At 33.2% G+C, this 22,134-nt stretch overlaps 1 protein-coding gene across 1 annotated transcript; it reads right to left on the reverse strand.

Moving 5' to 3' along the window:
* Positions 1-199: 199 nt before the first annotated feature.
* LOC124919498 (nuclear pore complex protein NUP98A-like) lies at positions 200-16,257 on the reverse strand. The gene is made up of 13 exons (XM_047459743.1): positions 16,061-16,257; positions 15,755-15,838; positions 15,179-15,532; positions 13,369-13,890; positions 9,831-10,058; positions 9,099-9,745; positions 3,981-4,053; positions 3,808-3,871; positions 3,461-3,599; positions 2,693-2,809; positions 2,419-2,596; positions 1,146-1,202; positions 200-1,055 (listed from the first exon to the last, which is right to left on the reverse strand). The coding sequence occupies exons 2-13, from the start codon at positions 15,774-15,776 to the stop codon at positions 427-429; spliced, it is 3,030 nt and encodes a 1,009-aa protein (XP_047315699.1). The 5' UTR covers positions 15,777-15,838; positions 16,061-16,257; the 3' UTR covers positions 200-426.
* Positions 16,258-22,134: the final 5,877 nt, after the last annotated feature.

Raw genomic sequence — 22,134 nt, forward strand, 5'->3', positions numbered from 1 at the left:
TGAAACAATTATTTACCCCATCTCCAACTGGTCAATAACCCTAAAATGTAGGGAAAAAAAAACTAAGAACTTCAATACAAAAAAAAAAAAAAAAATAGTTAAAATATTTTCCAAAAGATATTCCCATCTACCACTTATTCGCTCAAGAGAGAACCAAACCATTCTAATCTAATCCAAATAAACGTAAACAAACCAACCATCAGACCCAAAAACAAAAATCTGCAATAAAACAAAACCATATGCTTACAAATTCAGTATGCTTGATCCATCTTATTATACAACAAACAATGTAAAGCAATAACCCACCCAGTCCCATAAAAAACATAATTCTCACAACACACCGAAACACCGATCAGTCTTATTCCAAATTTTCATATATTCAATATGAACACAACAAAATAATCTTTAAAAAAGGACAAAACAAAATTATAAACCATACCTACTAAAATGATTAACCCTAAATTTCCACTCCCCTTTAACTGCATCATATGAAACAAACTCTGCCCCTTGATCATCCGCCTTCTTCTTCAACATCTCCTTATACCTCTCAACCCTAGTTCCATCCACAATCTGTTGTCCCGTTTTCTTATCAAAACATTTTATATTCAAAAGCGTGACCTCCGCCGCTTTATTCAACCCCTGCCCAACCGGAGGTTTCTTACTCTCATCCAAATAAACAATCACCTCCCGATTATTAAACTGAATTAGGGTTTCGAGATCCAACCGCCTAACATCTGTCTCGCCCACGAACTTGATGCTGCCATAACCGTGGCGACCAACAACAAAGTTTTTCACGTTTCGACAAAAACCAGGCTCGGCTCTTTCCTTGGCTGCGAGTTCTTGAATTCGAGGTTCTGTGTAGTAATCAGGATTGCGAAGCTTTGGCATTGTTGCTTCGATGCCTGCTCCGTGTTCATATACGATTGCTGCTTCCCCGGCTCTGTGACTTGTGAGAGGGATGTATGATGACGAGTCTTCTTTTTGGTTTGGATTGTTATCTTCGTGGGTCCCATTTGGTTTTGGAGATGATTTCCCGTTTGCAGTGGAATGTTCTTCTGCGAAATCCAGAAAGAAATTTAAAGCATTTTAGTATCACACGTCGTAAGAGTTTCTATAAAGAAAAAGTTGGAAAAAAAAAAACTTACTATCTTTGTATTCTGTTGCTGATCCATTCAAAGTAGATGCTCTCTCGGCATTCCTACCTAAACATTGAACATTAGAGATTCAGCTAAATTATTCCTAGAAATATCCAAAAATTAATATAACTGTATACTTGCAAATGAAGGTACATTAGGCTTAATTAAGGGCAATGTTTCTTTTCAAATCTATATAAGCTTCCATTTGAAGCCTGTATTTATGAATTTGTAAAGAAAAAAGATACGAAAATTTTTAGGAGCAAGAATAGAATGAATAAAGAAACATAAAATATGTGTTATTGTTAAGAGTGGAATCTAGAGCAAAATGAGTTACTAAGCAAGGAATGGGATATTGATCCTTAAAAAAATGAAAATGAACTAATGTTAGTAGTTAGAAGAATGAATAAGTAAAGTGCTAAGTACAAAGTCTTTGTAGATGTAGCCAATGTAGTAGTTTCATGTTCATGTGTTTCAGAAACAATTCTTGTGGCTAAGTTTAAACAAAATATTTTCTTTTCTCGAAAAAAAGGTGTGGTAGGTTTGCTACTTTCGACCACAAATGAAATAAGAGAACAAACTAACAAACAAGAAAATGTTAGGGCTTCAGTTAGAAATGACATTGGGGCGGATGAGAGCAGAAAATGGTCTTATCTTCCCCTCCTACAGTTCTTTTTCAAGGAACATTCTTCTCCTTATCATCCCCTGCAATCCTCGGAGCAGGGAACCATTTATAGTATTATAGGAATTAGAAATAACACTTTCTTCACGTTAAAACATTTAACAGATAAATATTTATAATATATGTAGTTCTAACAAATTAAATATTTATATTAGTATTAAAAATTTTGGTCAAAACAAATCCTTACAAAACTAATATATAAATAGTAAAGTTTAATAACATACTTCTCAACAAACAATGTCTTTTGATTTCAAAAATAATAATAATCCCCCTTTGGAATGTTTTATGAGTCAGATACATATCCATAAACAAATTTAGTTTCAAACCGTTTCTGTATTTGAATTCAAATACAGTAAAATATTTAAGAAGTGTTTACAAAATGAGGCCAATAATGTTAATAACATTAACAAAGATATTCTAATATATATTAATAATATGGGAAGATGTGGGGCAGGACATATTCTATAGATGTGGTCATCCCAAACTTCATCACCATTGTAATGAACATAGATAAAAGTCGATAAAATAGGATGTTGTGACCAACCAGACAAAACTAAAATTCATTTCTTGGAGGGGCTAAGAATTTAAGCAAGAAAAAATTACCATTCTCCTGAACCAGAGCAGATGCTTCCTTCATTGGGGATGAATTATCCATGGTTGACCTTGACAGCCACTGGTCCACTGGACGAATAACAAGTGCCCGAGGATTCTCTCTAGGAATAAAAAGGGCATCAGCTTTAGGAGTGCTGGGTGTTTCTTCATCATCACTGAAAAAGGGTACCTGCACAACATGATCATGATCAATTTGAACACAAGAACTCTTCTCTGCTCTCAAACCCTTAAAGAGGATATGCTAAGAAGGACAATGTTTATTTACCTTTGGAATACCATTTTTAGGATGATATTTTCTTGCTGGAAGTCTAATACGCCTCTGAGATAGGTGGCGTGAAGTCAATAGAGATGATATTCTCGCTGGAATTTGCTTCTCAACAGCCTGCTCACAAATGTCAATACAATCCAATTACCATCAAGAGAAATAATCATAGTAAATTAATGAACATGGCAAACTAAATGAAGACAGCTTTAGTTCATTCCCAAAAAAATAAAAATAAACATTTTTGACATGATTGTTTACAAATTCAAATTAAAGGATACACATACAGGGGTCTTGCTTGATGTGGGTCAGTTGGGATTATTTCCAAAAAAAACACACTAATCAATCAAGATTCTACTAATCAGTCACATCAACCAAAGTATACTAAATACTCTATTTTTTTTTTAACACTAATGTCTTTTTGACCAAATTAACATAAACTATATTTAGGAATAGTTTGACATGGGTTAGTTGAGCTGAATTGCAAATAAGCCACTATCCAATCAACAATCTACTCGTCAATCACATCATTCAATCATCAAGCAAAACACCTTCTATTTATTTATTTTAATATTTTTTTATCATATATTTATACTCCTAATATCTTTTTACCCAAATAACTTGATTTTCTAGAACATAAGTCAAACATTATTATTTGAAAATAACCACTTGGTTATTTAAATAACACCAGATCAACAAGGCCCAAATAAATCCAACTTAGCTCTGGACTTCAAGTGCATCCAAAAAGATATGCAAGTAACAAGATCTTACTGGCAAAGAGGAAATTCCATATTGAACAGAAGGTGCATTCCCATTACGTCCTATGGACATTTGAGGCATCGCTGGAAGAGTCCCAAAAGGATTTGCTACAGGAGCTGATTGCACAGCTGCAGGTGTCTGAGTAGCCAAGCTGTTATGGCAATGCAGAAAGCCCATGTCAGAAAAGGAGTTGAGTACTTATTCCTAAAAATTAATTAAGTGAATAAAGCAAAATTGAATAAAATCAATAGAATGATGGCATGCAAACAAGAAAATAATAAAAGCTCCATTAATCAGACCAAATATGAAAACTAGTCCAAACTATGCAAAATTGATGAAGGGCCTCTGGAATAACTTACGGCTGTCCAAACATATTTTGTGAAAAAGTATTTGCCGCACCACCAAATAAAGTTGCACCGGTTGCTAATATCCAAAATCATGCAACAAGGAAAAGGGACAATCATTAGTCACTCATTAGAGAAGTTAAAGATTTGCATAGAAGAAAGTAGATGGTAATACCCAGTTAGGTTACCTGGTTGTGACTGTCCAAAAGTGCCAAACCCAAATGAAGACTGTGCAGGTTGAACAGGAGTTGAAAGTGAGGGCTGTAGAGGCAGCAAATACATTTAAGAATTGTCAATAACCAGGTGCTAATCAAGACAAAACAGTCTTTTCTGTAACATTGTCTAGATCGCACAAAATTAACAGATGACCAAGAAAGTAGAGGAAAAATAAATCAACAAATGTTTATTATACAAAAACTTGTCATAAGATGTCAGAGAAGTGCAATTTGAAAGCATGAAAATAAATTACCTCCAAAATGACCATATAAAGAACATAACTAATGAACCAAAAGTGCAGATAACAATATTAAGAGCTTGTTGATGCAGTTGTTTTTTAATAAAAAATAATCAGATTTTTCAGAAGAAAACATGTTCAATGAAAAAGTGGATTGTTTGGGGTTATTTGAATTAAACTCCTAAAATATTCTTTGTATTTAATATGTAAAAAGTTATAAAAAAAAAGTAAAGTATGGTAATTTGTTATTTTGGTTGATAATTTGAATGATGAAGTGATTAATGAGATAAGGGGTTATTAGGATAATCATTCACCAAACAAGGCCTAAAAAGTGAACAAGCATTAACTTGCTGATAGGAAGACTCCTCTCCTCCGCAAACTGCTCAAATTTGGGTCATGTTAAAAAACATACCCCTTACATGATCGATGCCCCAGCTTTGAGTCACATAGTCTTATTAGGAAGCCATTAATTCTGGATCCAATTACAAAAAATCTGGAACGAGACAACTTTGCCAGGTCAGCTTTGAGATCCACCCGAGAAATGTTCTCCCTAGACAAATGGCTTTAAAGGATAGGCCCGGGAAAGAATTCCGGTCAAAGTTGAATATTCTTGGAGACCAGACAGATGTAGCACATGCTACCAGCTCGGACACACGGATGAGAAATGCACGAACTCTATGGTGAATCAGATAAACACCATAACAGCAGTCCCATTGTCAGTAGTCCAGCAGCCCAAACAGAAACTCCCAACATCCAAATTGACAGCACAGTATAAGTTACAAAAAATATGAATGTTAGTATTCCTAAAGCAAATAAGAAGGCATATGTAGCTACGATTGACCCGAAAACAGCACCCAGGTTGACACTTCAAAAGAAACAGTCACGATGCACTCTTAACTGTCAGACACTTATGAAAAGCTCACCAGAACTCAGTTTGGTCTCAGAGTCAAAAGCCAAGAAAAAATGAGAAAAGAAAACAGAAGAGGGACAAGAGAAATCAAGTCTAGGTGAGGATAGTGCGAAAACTTCGTGGCAGGTTAACCAATGATCATTCAATCTTGGAACATTAAAGGGTTGAATGACACTATGAAAGGCAAGGAAAGAAATAAAATAATTTTAAAAAAATATATATAAGTATCTTGGGTATTTTGGAAATGAAAGTCAATCTTCAGAAAACAGGCACTGTGGCAGCACAATGTTTCGAGAGTATTTGGGAGTTCATGCATAATTCAGACATCACAATAGGCAGAATTTGGGTCGATTGGAATTCTAAGACAGTGAGTGTTACGAGGAAGTACTATGATTAGCAAGTGATTATGATTGAAGCCAAATGCAAGGCAGCTTCCAACAGGTTCTCTGATATGTTTGTTTATGAAAGTAACTCTAATGGTCTCATAAAGCAGCTTCGGGTCAGTTTGAAAATGTGGTTGCAAAAAAATGAGAATCCTCCAAAAAGAACTTCAGAAAATGGAAAAGAAAAGGTTCAGTAACATCTCCAAGAGAGTTGAAAAGGCCAAAAAAAAATTGAAGAACTTCATAGAGGAATCTTGAGTGAACGGACAGCTCCAATCACTTGAAAAATAAGCGATTAGTAAAATCAGGGATTTGTGTGCCAAAACAAAAGGCTGTAGACAAATTTAGCTCTCTCTCGGGGATAAAAACATGTTCATCAACAAGAAATGTCCTTCATGAAATCTCAGAAACAAAGTCATCATATTAAAAAATGCAAGGGAAGTACATTCACAGGCAAAAAGAGATCTACAAGGAGGCTATTGAATTCAATCGCGATATGATTGGTACGAGAAACCACCGAATGGCAACCTTCAGCTTCTTCACCACGAGATTGTTCAACAGAGAGTTTCAGAGCATGACAGTTATAAAATGATCCACGTCGTCATCGATCAGGAAATAAGGAAGTGGTCTTTGCAATGAACGGGGACAAGAGTCAGGGACCGATGGACAAAAAAAATGTTACTTTCTTCAAAGAGAACAGGAATACAGTTGGTAAAAATGTCAGTGAAGGAATCAAAAGAGTTTTTTTTAGAACAATAAGATGCTCAAACAATGGAATGGGTATGCCTTAACACTGATCCCAAAAGGATTCACACCTTAGTAAAGATGTCAGTGAAGGAGTCAAAAGAGTTTATTTTAGAACAAGTTGCTCAAACAATGGAACGTGTATGTATTAACACTGATCCCAAAAGGATTCACACCTGAGCGAATACAAGACTACAGACATATCTCTCGGGTTGTAATGTTATTTATAAAATCATTTCAGATAGACTCAAACCAATAATCTTTAAACTTGTTAGTCATGGTCATTTTGTTTTCATTCCTGAGAGATTGATTTTACATAACATCTTACTTATGCATGATATTCTCAAGAGATGTGATAGAAAATTTATCACTCCTATGGTTGTTTTTAAAATTGATCTTAAAAAGGCTTTTGATTCCAGTAGATGGGACACCATTCGTGAATTCCTTATTGGTTCTTACTTTCCTATTACCTTTATTGATTGAATTATGCAATGTGCCACTACCACTTACTTCGTTAGCTTAAATGGTGTCCAAGATGAGTTCTTCAAGGACGAGTTTGACGTAAGACAAGGGAATCCTCTCTTTTCTTATATTTTTGTCCTCATCATGGAGATTTTTTATTGCATACTGCTAAGAAATCATCAATACATCTACCATCCATATTGCAGAGAGAGAGGGATTACAAATGTTTGTTTTGTAGAGAGGGATTACAAATGTTTGTTTTGTAGATAATCTGTTGGTGGTGGAACACGCTGATGTGGGCTCAATAAGTGTCATTAATGAGGCACGAACCCTGTTTTCTGGTTTTCATGTCAACAATGAAAAAAGTCGAGCGTTCTATGGTGGTGTTGACAATGAAACAAAGTGATTGATCAATGGAATAATGGACATTCAAGAAGGCAAGCTCCTGAAATACTTGATACGATCAAAAGAGACTCTATTTTGGAGAATTGTGGCAGAGGTGGCAAGAAAGCCAAAGCGAATCAAAATTAAAAGCCTTCAAGAATCGAACAAAACACTTCTCATTCAGCAACTTTGGGCCATTTTGGAGAAGCATGATGCATTGTAGATCAAGTGGATTCACTCAAGGTTCATGAAGAATGATTTTAGAGCCTCGACAAACCCAATCAAGGATGAGATGTTGTGGTCCCTCAAAAAAGTCATTTGAACGAGAGATTGCTCACTATATGATTGACTTTAAGGTTGGAGATAGTAAGAACAATCTTTTTTGGCTCAACTCATGGTTCGAGAACACTTCGATCATTCTCCAGCCTGAATTTCAGAATGATGGGATAAGACACAGGGACAAGCGTTTGAGTGTCAGAGAGGTTCGTGACGGCGAACCGTCATGATATCCTCCGTAAGACGTGTAAGGGGATCAGGATCTTAGCAAAGCTTGAAGCTATGGCCATCATTGACAATAAAGAGGACAGATGAATTTGGAAAGCCGAAGAAGCAGGAAAGTTCAATGCAAGCATTGCCTGGAATGAGATTAGAGAGAAAAACCCAAATATTAATTTGTGGAGAGTGGTTTGGTCAATTAAAATCATATTGAGACACCAGTTCATTATTTGGCTTGCATTAGGAGGCAGGCTCAGGACGAAAGACATGGTTGCTAAGTTCCTATACATCACAGAGGTCAATTGCCCCATGGTTGCTAAGTTCCTATACATCACAGAGGCCAATTGCCCCATATGCTCAAGAGAGGCTGTCTCTTGAGCACCTTTATGGCACTTGTCCTCTTATCTCTCAGATTTGGAAGACGTTTGCTAAATGCATGACAGTTTCAACCTTCCCCAATAGCTGGTTTGCAATCAGAGATTTCATGATTGAGAAGAGAAGGACAAATTACTTGGAGCTACTATCTGTGAGGTATGGAGGAAAAGAAAGGTGAGACACTACTCCCAAGTCAAAAGAGTAGAGAACGAGATTTGGAATGACATCAGAACAATTGGAGAAGGATCGCCAATACCTTCAACAATTGGATTCTTTGTCAAGAATGCGACATTTAATGTCAATCTAATCACCAAAGCTAGAGACCGATGTCAAGGTATTCTTCTAAATAAGGTTTTAATTCACTTGTACCCTTGTGAGAAATTGTATGTCATTGGTATGGTTGATTCAGTTTTCATTTTTATTTCACTATCGTAGAAGCAAATGTCTGTTTTGCTCTTTACCACTTTTTCTCCCTTAGAGATTTATATATAATGACGTAAGTCGTTCTCAAAAGAAAAGTGGACAAGCAACACAATAGTACATAATACTTGTTAGCATCATGGTAGCAGTTATCAATGTATTAAATATACTCTACAATGTTTAACAAGTATTATAATATGATATATATATATATATATATATAAGAGATGAGACCAAGAGAACAAACGAAAGACTTAGTTCAAATATAGGTCAAGAGGATAGAGACTACATCATTCTAATCATAACTCTAAATTGAGGTCTTCTCCTCCTATATAAGACATGGCATAACGACATACTGCCAGGTCACTAACAATTAAGAAGAAATAAATCTAACTGTTATCCTACTAGGCAGTTGGCATGGAGGTTGTTATTACAGCTGCTAGGGTTTGATCATCTACCTCTAGTCGTAGGTCTTCACATGTACCTCTGGTTACTCATGACACATTATGCAGAAATGCACAAAAGATTACCAATGTTTCATTAAGAAATTAGATGCACCATGAAACTTTCGTTATATAATAAATGTCCTATGTCTATAAAGCAATGTGATCAAATCCATATAGAATTACAAAAGTTCAACTGAAATCAAAATGCAAAGTCCACAAGGTCAGCCACTTACAGTTGATTGACTGAAGAGATTGTTGGATAGCGAAGGAGTGTTGGAGAACAAATTCCCACCAAAACCAGTGGATGGAGCACTAAATAAACTTGTCTGACCAAAGGCTGGTGCAGAACTTTGTCCAAAAGAAGGGCCTGATTGTCCAAACACGGACGTCTGACCAAGAGAAGGAGCCGATGACTGGAAAAGTGGTGATGACTGTGTGTTGGCAAAACTAAAACCTGTACCAAAAGCTGCAGATGATGAAGAACTAGGTCCTGAGCCAAAGATAGATGCTGATGGCGATGATCCAAAACCAAGAGAGCTAGTCGATCCAAAAAGAGAGGGTGAAGTGCTGGCTCCAAATGCTGAAACTGAACCACCGAATATGGAAGGAGTTGGTGCTGGTGCTGAGGTTGTTCCAAAAGGGTTTGCATTTGACGACGAAGCAAAGGGCGAAGAACCAAACGACGGAGTGGATGAAGATCCAAATGCAGAACCAAAACCAGGTGTCTTAGGAGCAAATGGATTGGAAGCTGTGGTTGATGTAAAAGGGCTCGCGGATGCTTGACCAAACGGAGATGCAGAAGCAAAAGGGTTCGTCTGTTGAGCGGTACCACCAAAAGGAACAGAACTTGATGCTGACTGGCTAGCTGGCGAAGGTCCACCTGGAACAAACCAGCATCTTGAAACGTTTCAAGTAGAAAAATATGAATTTACAGATTTTAAAGATATGAACCCAGAAATACATACCTTTATCACCCAACTGATAATCCTCCCATCTCAATTCGTCATGGCTTTTGTCTTTGTAAACTGGCATGGCAGAAATAGACTCCAGCTTCCCAGGAGGTGTTGTACCAGAGTCTGTCTCAGTTGTAGCTGCATAAGGAGCTACTCTGGTTCCTCCCCGTTGAGTTTGACCCCCAAAGCCAGGTTGCCCAAAAGGTGTGCTTCCAAATGTTGGAGTTGTAGCTTGAGCACCTAAAAAAAGATCATAATTATATAACACGTGTCAAAGAGCTTTTATTTTTATTTATTAAAGGTCATCAAAAATAACAAAAGAAAAGGTCATTTGAGAAAGACGGCAAAGAAGAAAGGCAAATCCGGAATGACAACAAGCAAAACAATAAAGAAACCATGAACACAAAAAACACAGACCAAAGATCCAGAGAGGAAGCAATCCAACAAAAGGCTACCATGCCCTAAGTTCCTCTAGCAGAACCACGAACACATGTCAAAGGACTGGAACAACAAACTAACGAGAGCTAGTTTGATGTAGGGTTAATAAGGAAAAAAACAAAACTTGTTTGATGGAAAAGTAGATTATTTGGGTTAAAATACCAAAAATATCCTCTATATTTAATATTTTGATATTTTAGTTGATGATTTGATTGATTTAATAGAAGTGTGATACAAGGCAAAAGGATATTAGGGTTAAATATAGTGGCGGGAATAAAGTGGCAGATATAATGTAGTAATATAAATAGAACAGTTAGTTGTTAAGAATAGTTATGAAATGATTTAGTTGAAAATTCTTGTTAGAATTTCTTTCCCTCATCCCTATTGTATTTGCCCTAGCAGTTATGGTTTTATCTCCTTCCTTAATTCTTCACTACTCATCTCAATATAATTATTTTGTTCTTTTATGTTCAAGATTTATACCTAATTCTACTAGGAGTAATTCTACTCAGAGGTATAACAGTGGTATCAGAGCTCGTTCTTGGCAAAATGGCGTGCACTATGAGGTATATAGCTGAAGCAGACTTGGATGTGATTCAATTTCCTTAGTCGCTGCATTGAAACAGTTCACAAGTGAATCGGCAAGAGTTAAAGGAGATTATTGTGTATTGAAACTGGAGAATTGGATCATTATTGTCATGGATCGTACTTGCTTGAGAAGTTGAACTCAGGTGAAGAAAGATCGAAGAAGTTCATTAGAAGGCAGGAAAGCTAGTCAGACTACGTGTGGTGTGGAGTTGCCGGCATAGTCAGAGCAAAAGAAGAAGTGAAGACGACGTTTGCAGAAGGAATCGTCCGATTTAAAATATCTGGTATTAACTTTGTTCTGTTCGGGGCGACTTGAACTTCCGATCTTGAAACTGTGGCAACAAAATTAAGATTGTAGAGATAAGTAATGATACAAACCGTAAATCTCCATTACGACTGTGATAGCTCCGGCGGTTTTCGATTTCGCGATGGATAGAAGACTGATTTTGATTTGTTCATCGAAGGCTGAAGACGAAGGAAAATGATTCCAGTACAGGCCTATTGTTTGAAGGTATTAAATCATCACTAAGAATTTGTGTATTCTGTTCCAATCGTGGGGAAGTAATTAAAGAGAGAAAATCTGATTGAACAATTAAAAGAGAACAGAAGGTATCAGAAGGACCAGCTCCATACCATCTTACTGCTGTAGTTGTTCAGTGCTCAGTACCTGCTCCTTACAATTCTTGCGTCCGTAACTTTATTTAATATTTTGTTACTTTCAGAAAAAGGTGTATTGAAATTAGGGTGTGGTTGATTTGAAAATGATTTTTCCCAAATTCTTTGGAGAAAATGTTGAAGATGTCGAAGACTGGATTTATGAGGCAGAAAGATTTTTTCAGGTTAACAATATACTTGAAGAAGACGAGGTGCATCTTGCGACAACTCACATGAGGGAAAATGCATTACGATGACTTAGGGAACATGTGGTCATGAAAACTCTCAGCAATTGACGTGAAAAGAGCTGAAACAACTATTGCGACGTGAGTTTGGGTCATGTGCAAGGGACGATCTCCGACATATACAAAAGAAAGTGCATCCAGAACCTTGGGAGTTAATCGCGGAACAGTGTCGACAAATAACCGACTTGTTAAAATCATGGAAGATCGCTGACGAAATAAAAAGGCGGAAACAAAAGGCTGATGAAGAAATAACAAGGCAAAAGTGGAAAAATGATCATCAAAAATTGATCTTCGAATCCGATGAGTTAGTGGAAGATTACTATCAACTTGTAGATGTGGGACAATCGACGCCTTCCCCATTCATACAGCCGGCTCCTAACAAAGATGAAACTCCTTTTGATGACGATTGTTCTAAAGTGAAAGATGCACCTCCTCTCGACGAATTTTGTTATGAAAAAGAAATGGAGAGTCCACGTGCTAATGATACAAAACACGATAATCTCAATTTTGATGAAGAAATTTATGATAATTTATGTTCTTCGTTTATTCATTTGCAAGTCTCCCTAGTGTACAATGACCGAGAGAAGACAAAGGAAACCCTCGTTAAAAAGGATGATCATTATCGGGTGACTTGGGAGAAGCTGAAATTGAAGAAATGTTTGAAGATGTTTTGGGCCTTGAAGATAGGATGTTGGCTTTTGATCCAATTTCTCAAGCATATTTAGTGCCAAGTTCAAATTGCGTCCAGTTTTTGTGGTTCAAGAAACCAGATAAGTTAGGTCTTGCTTTCAGAAAATTTTATGGCATAAAACATGGATGAGATGCAAGTACTTATTATGGTTTGAAGAACCATCTGATGCAGAGTTTTGTAATTGTTCTTATGGGCTACAATCGATAAATCTTGTGGGACAATTTGTATGGTTTGAAGAACCACCCGATAGTTTATGGAAACAATTTGAGCAATTTATATGGTTCGAAGAGCCACCAGATGCTTGGGACTTTCAGCAGAACTTTCCTCTATTGTCGTTCGCGGACGAACGAATTGAAGGAGAGGGTAATGATACAAGGGAAAAGGATATTAGGGTAAAATATAGTGGCGGGAATAAAGTGGCAATTATAATGTAGTAGTATAAATAGAACCGTTAGTTGTTAAGAATAGTTATGAAATGATTTAGTTGAAAATTCTTGTTAGATTTTCTTTCCATCATCCCTATTGTATTCACCCTAGCAGTTAGGGTTTTATCTCCTTCCTTAATTATTCACTACTCATCTCAATATAATTCTTTTGTTCTTTTATGTTCAAGATTTATACATAATTCTACTAGGAGTAATTCTACTGGGAGGTAAAACAAAGTGATTGATGATGTGAGTGGTTTATTTGTAAACCCACTCATTTGGGTTTATTTGAGTTAAACGAAATATCCTTTGTATTTGATATTTTAAATGTCGTAAAAAATACAAATAATTTGGTAGTTTAGTTGATGATTTGATTGATTTAATAGAAATGATGGATGATGTGAGTGTAGTTTATTTTAAATAAATCCAAATAATCCATATCAAACCAACCCTCCATATGCATACAATTTGTTTTAGTCCAGAATCCAAGAAGGCTAATATTAACTTACCAAATGGAGAACTTTGAGCTCCAAAAGGTGTTGTTGAAGTGCCAAATGAGCTGCTGCCTCCAAATGCAGTTGATTGGCTAAATGCTGGACTGGACCCAAAGCTAAAGGATGGAGCACTTGAAACACCAAAAGCAGGGGTGCTGGAGGCACCAAAAGCTGGAGTAGATGCAGCAGCAAATGATGGAGTACTCGATGCCCCAAAGGCTGGGGTGTTTGTTTGGCCGAATGCTCCTCCAGATCCAAAGACAGGGGTAGTTGAGGCGCCAAATCCAGTTGCTGTGCTACCAAAAGCTGGGGTTGATGTGGAACCAAAGGCAGGGGTGCTTGTGGCACCAAAAGCAGGACTGCTGGAAGTGCCAAAGGCAGGTCGACTTGGCGCTCCAAAAGGTGTAGTTGATCCGAAAAGACTGCTCCCAAATGCTGGTTGTGACTGTTGGAATGCGCCTCCAAAAGGATTTGCTTGTGTGTTGTTACTTGAGCCAAATCCACTGAAAGCAGGAGTCTGCCCAAAGACAGAAGAACCTATAATCCAAATATTGTTAGCTAAGTTGTAAGGGATGGACCTAAAGTATAAAAACAAAAGTTAAGAAGCATCACGGAGATACTGGAAGTAAATTGAATATAAAACCAACCCATTTAGACATGACTACTTTCAGAAGATACACAATATTTAGCTATTACAGTAAGGACATTATTTAAAAGGACCTCAAACTTAATAGATTAACCCAAGTGATTAAAGTTTGTAAAGTTAATCCAACAGTAGAATTGGCCAATTATTCCTACAAATCCAATTAGGAAGATTTGATTTATTAGCACATCATAGCAAACTTGACCCAAAATCAACCAAACACATTTATCTCGACTATTCACCTTTTCGAAAGGATTACAAGTGCTACTATGTTAGATATATAAATAATTATTAGAGATAGATAAACTCAGTAATTATTTTGGATAAAACATAAGTTTAAGTATTATTTGAATGATTTAATTCCTAATTGATCCGGATTAGGATTCTTTTTATTAAGTTTTGGATTAGGACAATAACACCTAGAACAAAATGGATGTAACCTTCCAGTCATATTAAGACCACTCTGACATTGAAAAGAGGAGATCTTAAGGGATTTGGACTGAAACCTTATCACCATCCCATGTAAACTAACAACCCAGTGTCCTGCCGCCACCCAGTCAACCATCTTTCCATCCCCTCTTACAGGAACTTGGGACCCAGTCAACACTAGCTCAAAAGTTTGAACTGAATCCAAGTTCTACTGAAACCTACACAGGTACTACACTTGATCATGTACATACTTTACCTATAGCTAACATTTTGGCATTTCAATTGCTCAAAAGAAAGGTGTTATGTCGTGTACAATGCACCCGTTTCCAACTTTGTATCCTATGAAGGACTGTTCTCATCCTATTGGGCTTGTATAACAACATTTGATAGCATTCAGGTTTCAAACACTATAGAGGAAGCTCTAAAATATCCAGGGTGAAAATTAGTTGTTCATGAATAGATCAAAGCACTACAAAAGAACTATACATGGATCATTTCTGATTTTTTCAGCAAATAATAGTTCACTCGATTACATATTAGAATATACAAACAATGTAAAACCTTATTTGGGGAAAAACATTTGCTTTCCAAAGTAGTATTATTACTCTAATGTCACTAGAAGAACACCAACACAGCAAAAACCAAGTTTTTCTACCCTAAGTTAGATTACAATCATTTGAAAGGGAAAAAAAAAATCAAGAAGTCTTGGAACTACAATATCAAAAGATTCTAATAATAGGCATATAAACTTACTGCCAAATGATGCCGATGATGAAGCTCCAAACGCAGGAGTGGAAGAAGCTCCAAATGCAGGCATTGATCCAAAAGCTTGGGATGGCGATGCACCAAAAGCTTGGGATGGCGATGCCCCAAAAGCTTGGGATGGCGATGCACCAAATGCTGGTGTAGTAGTTAAAGGAGAAGCCGCTTGAGTTAAACCAAACACACCAGTTGATGTACCGCCAAAAATGGATCCCCCTGTCTGGGCACCAAATGGGGTTGTATTACCAAAAGGTTTTGGAGCAAATGGATTGCTAGGTGAATTGTTATTCTGCCCAAATATTGATGGTGAACCGAAAGGGCTACTAGATGACTGCCCAAATGCAGCTGTTCAAATGAAACATTATTAATAAGAGAATAGAAAACAGGGTGAATAATAAATTGAGAATTCAATAGCTTTACAAGTAACATAATACATGTGAACAAGAATGTAAAACATAACCCATCAAAACTAGATATATGCCTGATAAAATCACTCACTCGCACAACCAAATAACTAAAAGCAATAAAGGAAAAGGGACAATAACTATAAGCAGGGTAAGAACTTACGAGTACTCCCCGCACCAAACATTCTTCCTCTGTGAATTTCTCGGTTTTCCACAAATAAGTATTAAGTTCCCGATCCGAATTAAGCTGGAAACAAAAAATAAAACACTAAATCTACACGTATGAGTAATGAAACACAGAACTATATTAATATCCCTATTAGTTGCGGACAAATAACGCTAATTTTTAAAGAACCAAGTCAACCCGTTTTCATTTAATGTCAACCATTCTCATCTCACAACGATTACACGTCGACGTGAATCAACCATAGAATGGATCACTAAATGATTAAGTTTTCCAAACAGTTACCTGGAAGAAATTCGTCCAATTTTAGGGCTGCAGAACTACGTTTGAACCATCAAAAATCCATGATTGCGGCATTCCATTTAACGAACCAAAAAAGCTAGGGTTTCACAAGACAAGTGATTGAAAACGAGAAGACATGTGTGTGTGTGAGAGAGAGAGAAGAGATCAGTATCCCCTTTTTGCTTCGATCTGTGTATTGGAAACCAGCCTTGAATCGATTTTCAATTCTTTGTTTTTTTGTATCCAAAATGGAATTGAGGAAAATATGAAAAAAATAATAATATATATATATAGGTCTTTTTGTTTAAAAAATTAAAAGACAATAATTATTTTTTATAAAACTTTTGTCTTTTAAAATCAAAATTTATTTTTAAAGAAACTAGCACTAATTCAAGTTCATTTACTCATTTCAATTAAAGAAACATTAATCCAATAAATGTAAAGTATTTTGATTGATAAAAAAGTAAGATGTTTTAATAAATATAAAAAGTAAAAAAAACAAAATCTTACATATTTCTTGTTTAATTTTTCAAATTATCCACTTTTTTTTTATCTTATATATTGTTTGATTTTTTATGTTTTAATTAATTATCTTGTTTATTTAGGTTATAAATTAAATATTCAATTAAATATAATTAAGTTTTAAATTAAATAATTAATTTTAATTTTATAAAATTGTTTTAACTATTAATTTTATATAATGTATTTTATTTTTTTTGTAATATATTTTATTTAATGTATTTATTTTAATGTTTATAAAATGTATTTTATTTTAATATATAATGTTTAAGTTAAATTTTATTTTATTTTAATGATTTGATTTAGTATGATTCAATTTTAATTTTATATATATATTTAATTTAAAAAATATTTATTTAAAGATAATTAAATTTATAAAATTAATTATAATTTATGATAAAATTATTTTATTTTTGCTCATAAAAGAAAAAAAAAATGTTATATAATATGCTTAAATAAAAAAAAAAATTAAGTATTTTAAAAGTTAAACTAAAATGCTATAAATGTGTAAAGTCCCTAACATTAATAGGCAATCAACTACTTAAACGGCACCAATTAATAAATAGACTACTTTTTATGAAAAAAAAGAGTCGGTCATGCCTAACTAACATTTTCATTATTATATAATATAATATACTCTATAATATCTATAATAGGAATATTAATTATATATTTAATAATAATATTTTTTTCTACGAACATTATAATAACATTAAATAAATATATATTTTAAAATTTTCCCTATAATATAAAAATATTAGTTATATATTTAATTATAAAAATATTATAATATATTTTAAATTATAAAAATATTTTATTATAATATAGAAATACGAGTTATATATTCTCAAATTTTCCTATATTATAGGATTATTAGTTATATATTTAATTAATAAATATATATTTTAAATAAATTAATATATTTTTTTATTAATTATTTTAAAATGTTTTAAGTTTAAGGTTTAAATTTTCAAATTTTCCTATAATATAGAAATATTAGTTATAATAGTATAAATTAGTTATTTATTTAAAATAGAATAAATAAAATTCACATTTAAATTATTTAGAGAAAATTGCTTTCGTCGGAAGCATTGGAGTGTTTTGCCAATTTCTGCTGAGGTAGAAGATTGATTTGATAAAATAAGAGAGCATAGGTCTTGTGCGCTGTAGATGCTCTTAAGCTCTACTTTATTTTTCAAGCCTTTGTTATTATCAGTCAAATTAATGGTATGCATGGTTTTCTTAGTCGAGTAAGAATGTATGATGGGTCAACTAAGGGTATAACTAGTTTTCTTAATCGAGTATGATGGTTTAACACAACCTAGGACATGAAAAGTGATCATTGAATATAAAACTTTAGGCACGCATGTGAGAATAACTGTCATAATAAAATATACAAACGGAATTCACTCGCCTTAACGAGGGGGAGAGAGGAAATGGAAGTCATAAGCGGTGATAGACTAAATCAACCTTACCATTGATGTCCATAGATCCAAAGTGTAAACTAAGGATGACAATGTGTACCCGTATACTCAATACTCGTGGGTACCCGATGGTCGGGCTCGGGGTTGGACATGTGGAGGGAAAAAATAGCTAATCGGGTTCGGAATCAGGGATGAGGAGCGTGTGAAACCCAAACTCTGTGAAACCCAAACTCGATACTCATTTATATTAATAATACAAATTAAATATTTTTTATTAAGAATTAATGTGACTTTTCAAATACCTCATGACAAACATTATTTTAAATATATTATTTATTTATTTATTCTTATTCACACTTCACTTCAATTTTATTTATTAATATCCCAAAAAAAAGTAATTACTCTCTACGTTACTTTTCAATTCTTCATCTTCAACTTTTTTTTAAATAACAAAATGTTATTTCTCTCCATCTTCTTCCTTTTTATTATTTATTTTTTTTCAAACTTCATTCTAACATGTTTATACAACTCTACAATAAAATTGTTATCTTTTTCAACATTTACAATATGAATATGTAGGTAAGGTAAGTAATATTTTTATTTATTTTTTCAACATTTCCATTACTAATTTTAAAATGATTTATTATTAAATAAAGTTATATTTGTTATTCTTCAACTTATATAATCTTATAAAAATTTAATCGGGTAATGGGGCAGGGGCGGAGCCACCCATGGGCTAGGGTGGGCTCCAGCCCCACCTAAATTAAATTCCTAAAAGAAAATTTTTTATATATCTGTTTTACATGTGAGTCTTAGCCCAGTTGGCTATGTTATTAAAATGTGAATATGAGGTCAGGTGATCAAATTCTGGCCTCACCTTTAACTTATTATATTTTATATATAAATTATATAATAATATTATTTATTTTAAAATTATATTTATATAATAATTATACATTATGTTTTATTTATTTCAATATAATAATAATAGTGTTTTATATTTCTTAATTTTAAACTATTTTAAAAATTTATAAGAAAATATAAATTAATATTAATAAACAAGTTAAAATAAAGAATTTGATATCTCTACTCAAGAACTTAACAAATCTCCTGGAATTGATGTTGATGTAAGTTCTCTTAAACTTGATCCAACATTACGTATTCCGATATGAAAATATCCTTTTAATCAAAGGGATGAAATTAGACGAGCTTATATCAAGATGGGGTCATATCAACATATTAAGGATGAGTACCCGCCGACAAAATTTGGAAATCAAAATCGACGGTTCCAAAGTCATTGGTTTAAGAAATTTACTTGGTTAGAATACTCTCATTTAAAAGATGTTGCTTCTTGTTTCCCATGTTTCTTGTTTTAACATAAGCAACCCCAAAAGCCTACATTTACAATAGATGGATTTAAATATTGAAAACGAGTTAATGATGAGGATATATGCTCTTTTGTTATGCATATAAGATATAATATTTCACCACATAATAGGGTAGTTGAATATCTTGATAATCTAATGAATATCCTTGTCATATTGACAAAGTACTAAATGCACAGTCTTCAGGTGAAAAACAAAATAACAGATTACGGCTTACAACAACTATTGAAAACACTCGGTGGCTCACTTTGCAAGCGTGTGCATTGAAAGGGCATGACGAGTTTCTATCTTCTAATAATCGTGGAAATTTTATTGAAAAAAAAACGGAACATAGAAAGTTAAATCTGATATGCAAGTTGGAGTCAGCTCCAGGTAACTTTTCATCCTGGCTCCGCCCCTGTAATGGGGTATTCAGGGTGGGCTTGAAAATAAAAAATGGGATAAACTTACAACAATAACATAAAAATGATGTATAATCGTAAATTTTGCACATTTTCTATAAATTAAAAATCAAATAATGAATTAAATTGAAAAAACAATAGAATGTTATATCACATGTTATATCACATTTTCACCGTAATAATATATAATAATATTATATTTTATATATATATATTCGGGATAACTTCCTAAAATAGATCAACCTCTTATTAAATATATAAAACTAATAATTATTTATTGGAAAATATTATTAGAATATAAACAGAATAATAAATTGGGGAATAAAAAACTCATAATTGTAAAAACACCTCAAATAACCATATCAATCAAATTTTAAAAAATAATTATTTAAACTAGTCATAATCTCTTTCTTTCATCCAAAAATAATAAATAATCAAACAACCCATATAAATCTCTATCATCTCTCTAATACCTAACCCTCCACACATATATATATATATATATATATATATATATATTAAAAAAATTAAATTAGACATTAAGGACTGAACTTAAATATACTTTAAGTAAGATCTTTCATTCTAACCCCTCTCTCTATATATATACTTTAAAAAAAATTACAATGGGAAGATAGGGCTGGGCTTAAGCACACCCTAGCCCTCGAATGGATTCGTCCTGGGGTATCTATCGGGGATTGGGTACCCAGCGAATCGGGGATGGAGATATGAAGAGAGATATTCGTCGGGGTTGGGGTCAGATAGTAAAATGATAATCGGGTTTGGGGATGAGTACTTCACTACTTAATGGGACGAGTAGGGTATCCTTTGCTATCCCTAAATTGTAGACACCCTATTTTTATTTTTTAAAGTAAAATATGACATGAAAAAATTAAGGAATTTTCAATGGTGGTGAATTTTACGATCCTTTAAAGTCTCCGGCTCCTGGAATGGTGGGTAATTTTTGTAGAGAATTATTTTTAAAATTTTCTTTTTTATTAGATTTTTAATATACTCATAAAAAAATTTCCTACATATATCATTAATATTATGTCGCAGAGTAATAATAAATGTTAGACTTCAAACGTATATCATTTTTTTTTTGTTATATTGGTATATCTCTTTTTTTTTTTTTTACATTTTAGTCCAAAATTAAAAAATTATATTGTGATTTGTTTTTATTTTATTTTATTTTATGTTTTCAATATTTATTGCCTGGTTAACTATATGTTTATTAGTTTCAGTTTTTTTTTTAATTTTATTTATTTCAATTTTAATTTTTTAATTGCAAGATTTTTTAGTCTCTATCCTATAATTTGATTTTTACAACTCATTTAATGCCACTCTTTCTTTTTAAAAGATAATATAATTTTTTTTCAAATAATATCTAAAATTGTAAGGGGTGAAATTCGACTTTTAAGCTATTCTTCAAATTTGTAGATTTGGCACCTAACTATTTTAGAATGTATGAAAATATTTTACGTATTTAAATGCATTTTTGAGATTTTATTTTATGGTCCGGGACTTAGTTACACTTGAAAAAATACTTTCGCATTCCTCTAACTCGTCAGAGTGACAGTCCCTACTTTATTTTTTTTTTGCCAATTTAAAAAATGTATTGTTTTATACTTGTAAAATCATGTTTTTTAAAACATTATAAATGAGCTAGTCGTATTAATTTTAATTGTTTTTTTCGGAAAAAAATTCAAAATTTATTTCAATATTATAGATCTCAAATATTTACTCTCCTCCGGAATCTCAAATAATAATAGATGTGTAACCCCGAAAACCCTTTTTTCCATAAATACTTGAGATTCGAGAAATTTTAACTTCGCATTGTGTGTCAAAAATCTTTTTAATAAAATATTCTTTTAAAAGATTTACAAAAATATGTTTTGACATTTTAAAATTAATTATAACAATAATTAATTTTATGATCAAATTTAAATAATCTTTTAGATTTAAAATAATCAAGTTATAATTTGATTAAAGAAATATGTATTTAAATTAATTAATTTAAAAGATGATTTATGTGATGAAAAAGTCGCCAATTAATTTTTAATTCAAAATCAATAAAACGTTTTGTTTACGTATACAAACATATATTTGACCCGATATTCTTTTAAGTTCGGTGTTTGGTGATACTCGGGAAAGAGTTTCACACTATATCCTATGTACCTGTTAAATAACGGTCTTACTTTATAATATATTGGCTTTTAAAAAATTAGTTTTATTACGTTTTATTTAACCAATTATTTTTTCGGTCCTAGATATAGGTTTTTCTTACATTTAAAATTATGAAATAATATTTAAATGTTGGTACCTATTGTTGAAGAAATTATTTGAAAAAT

Source organism: Impatiens glandulifera, chromosome 1, assembly GCF_907164915.1.
Source record: "Impatiens glandulifera chromosome 1, dImpGla2.1, whole genome shotgun sequence".
Lineage (NCBI taxonomy): Eukaryota > Viridiplantae > Streptophyta > Magnoliopsida > Ericales > Balsaminaceae > Impatiens > Impatiens glandulifera.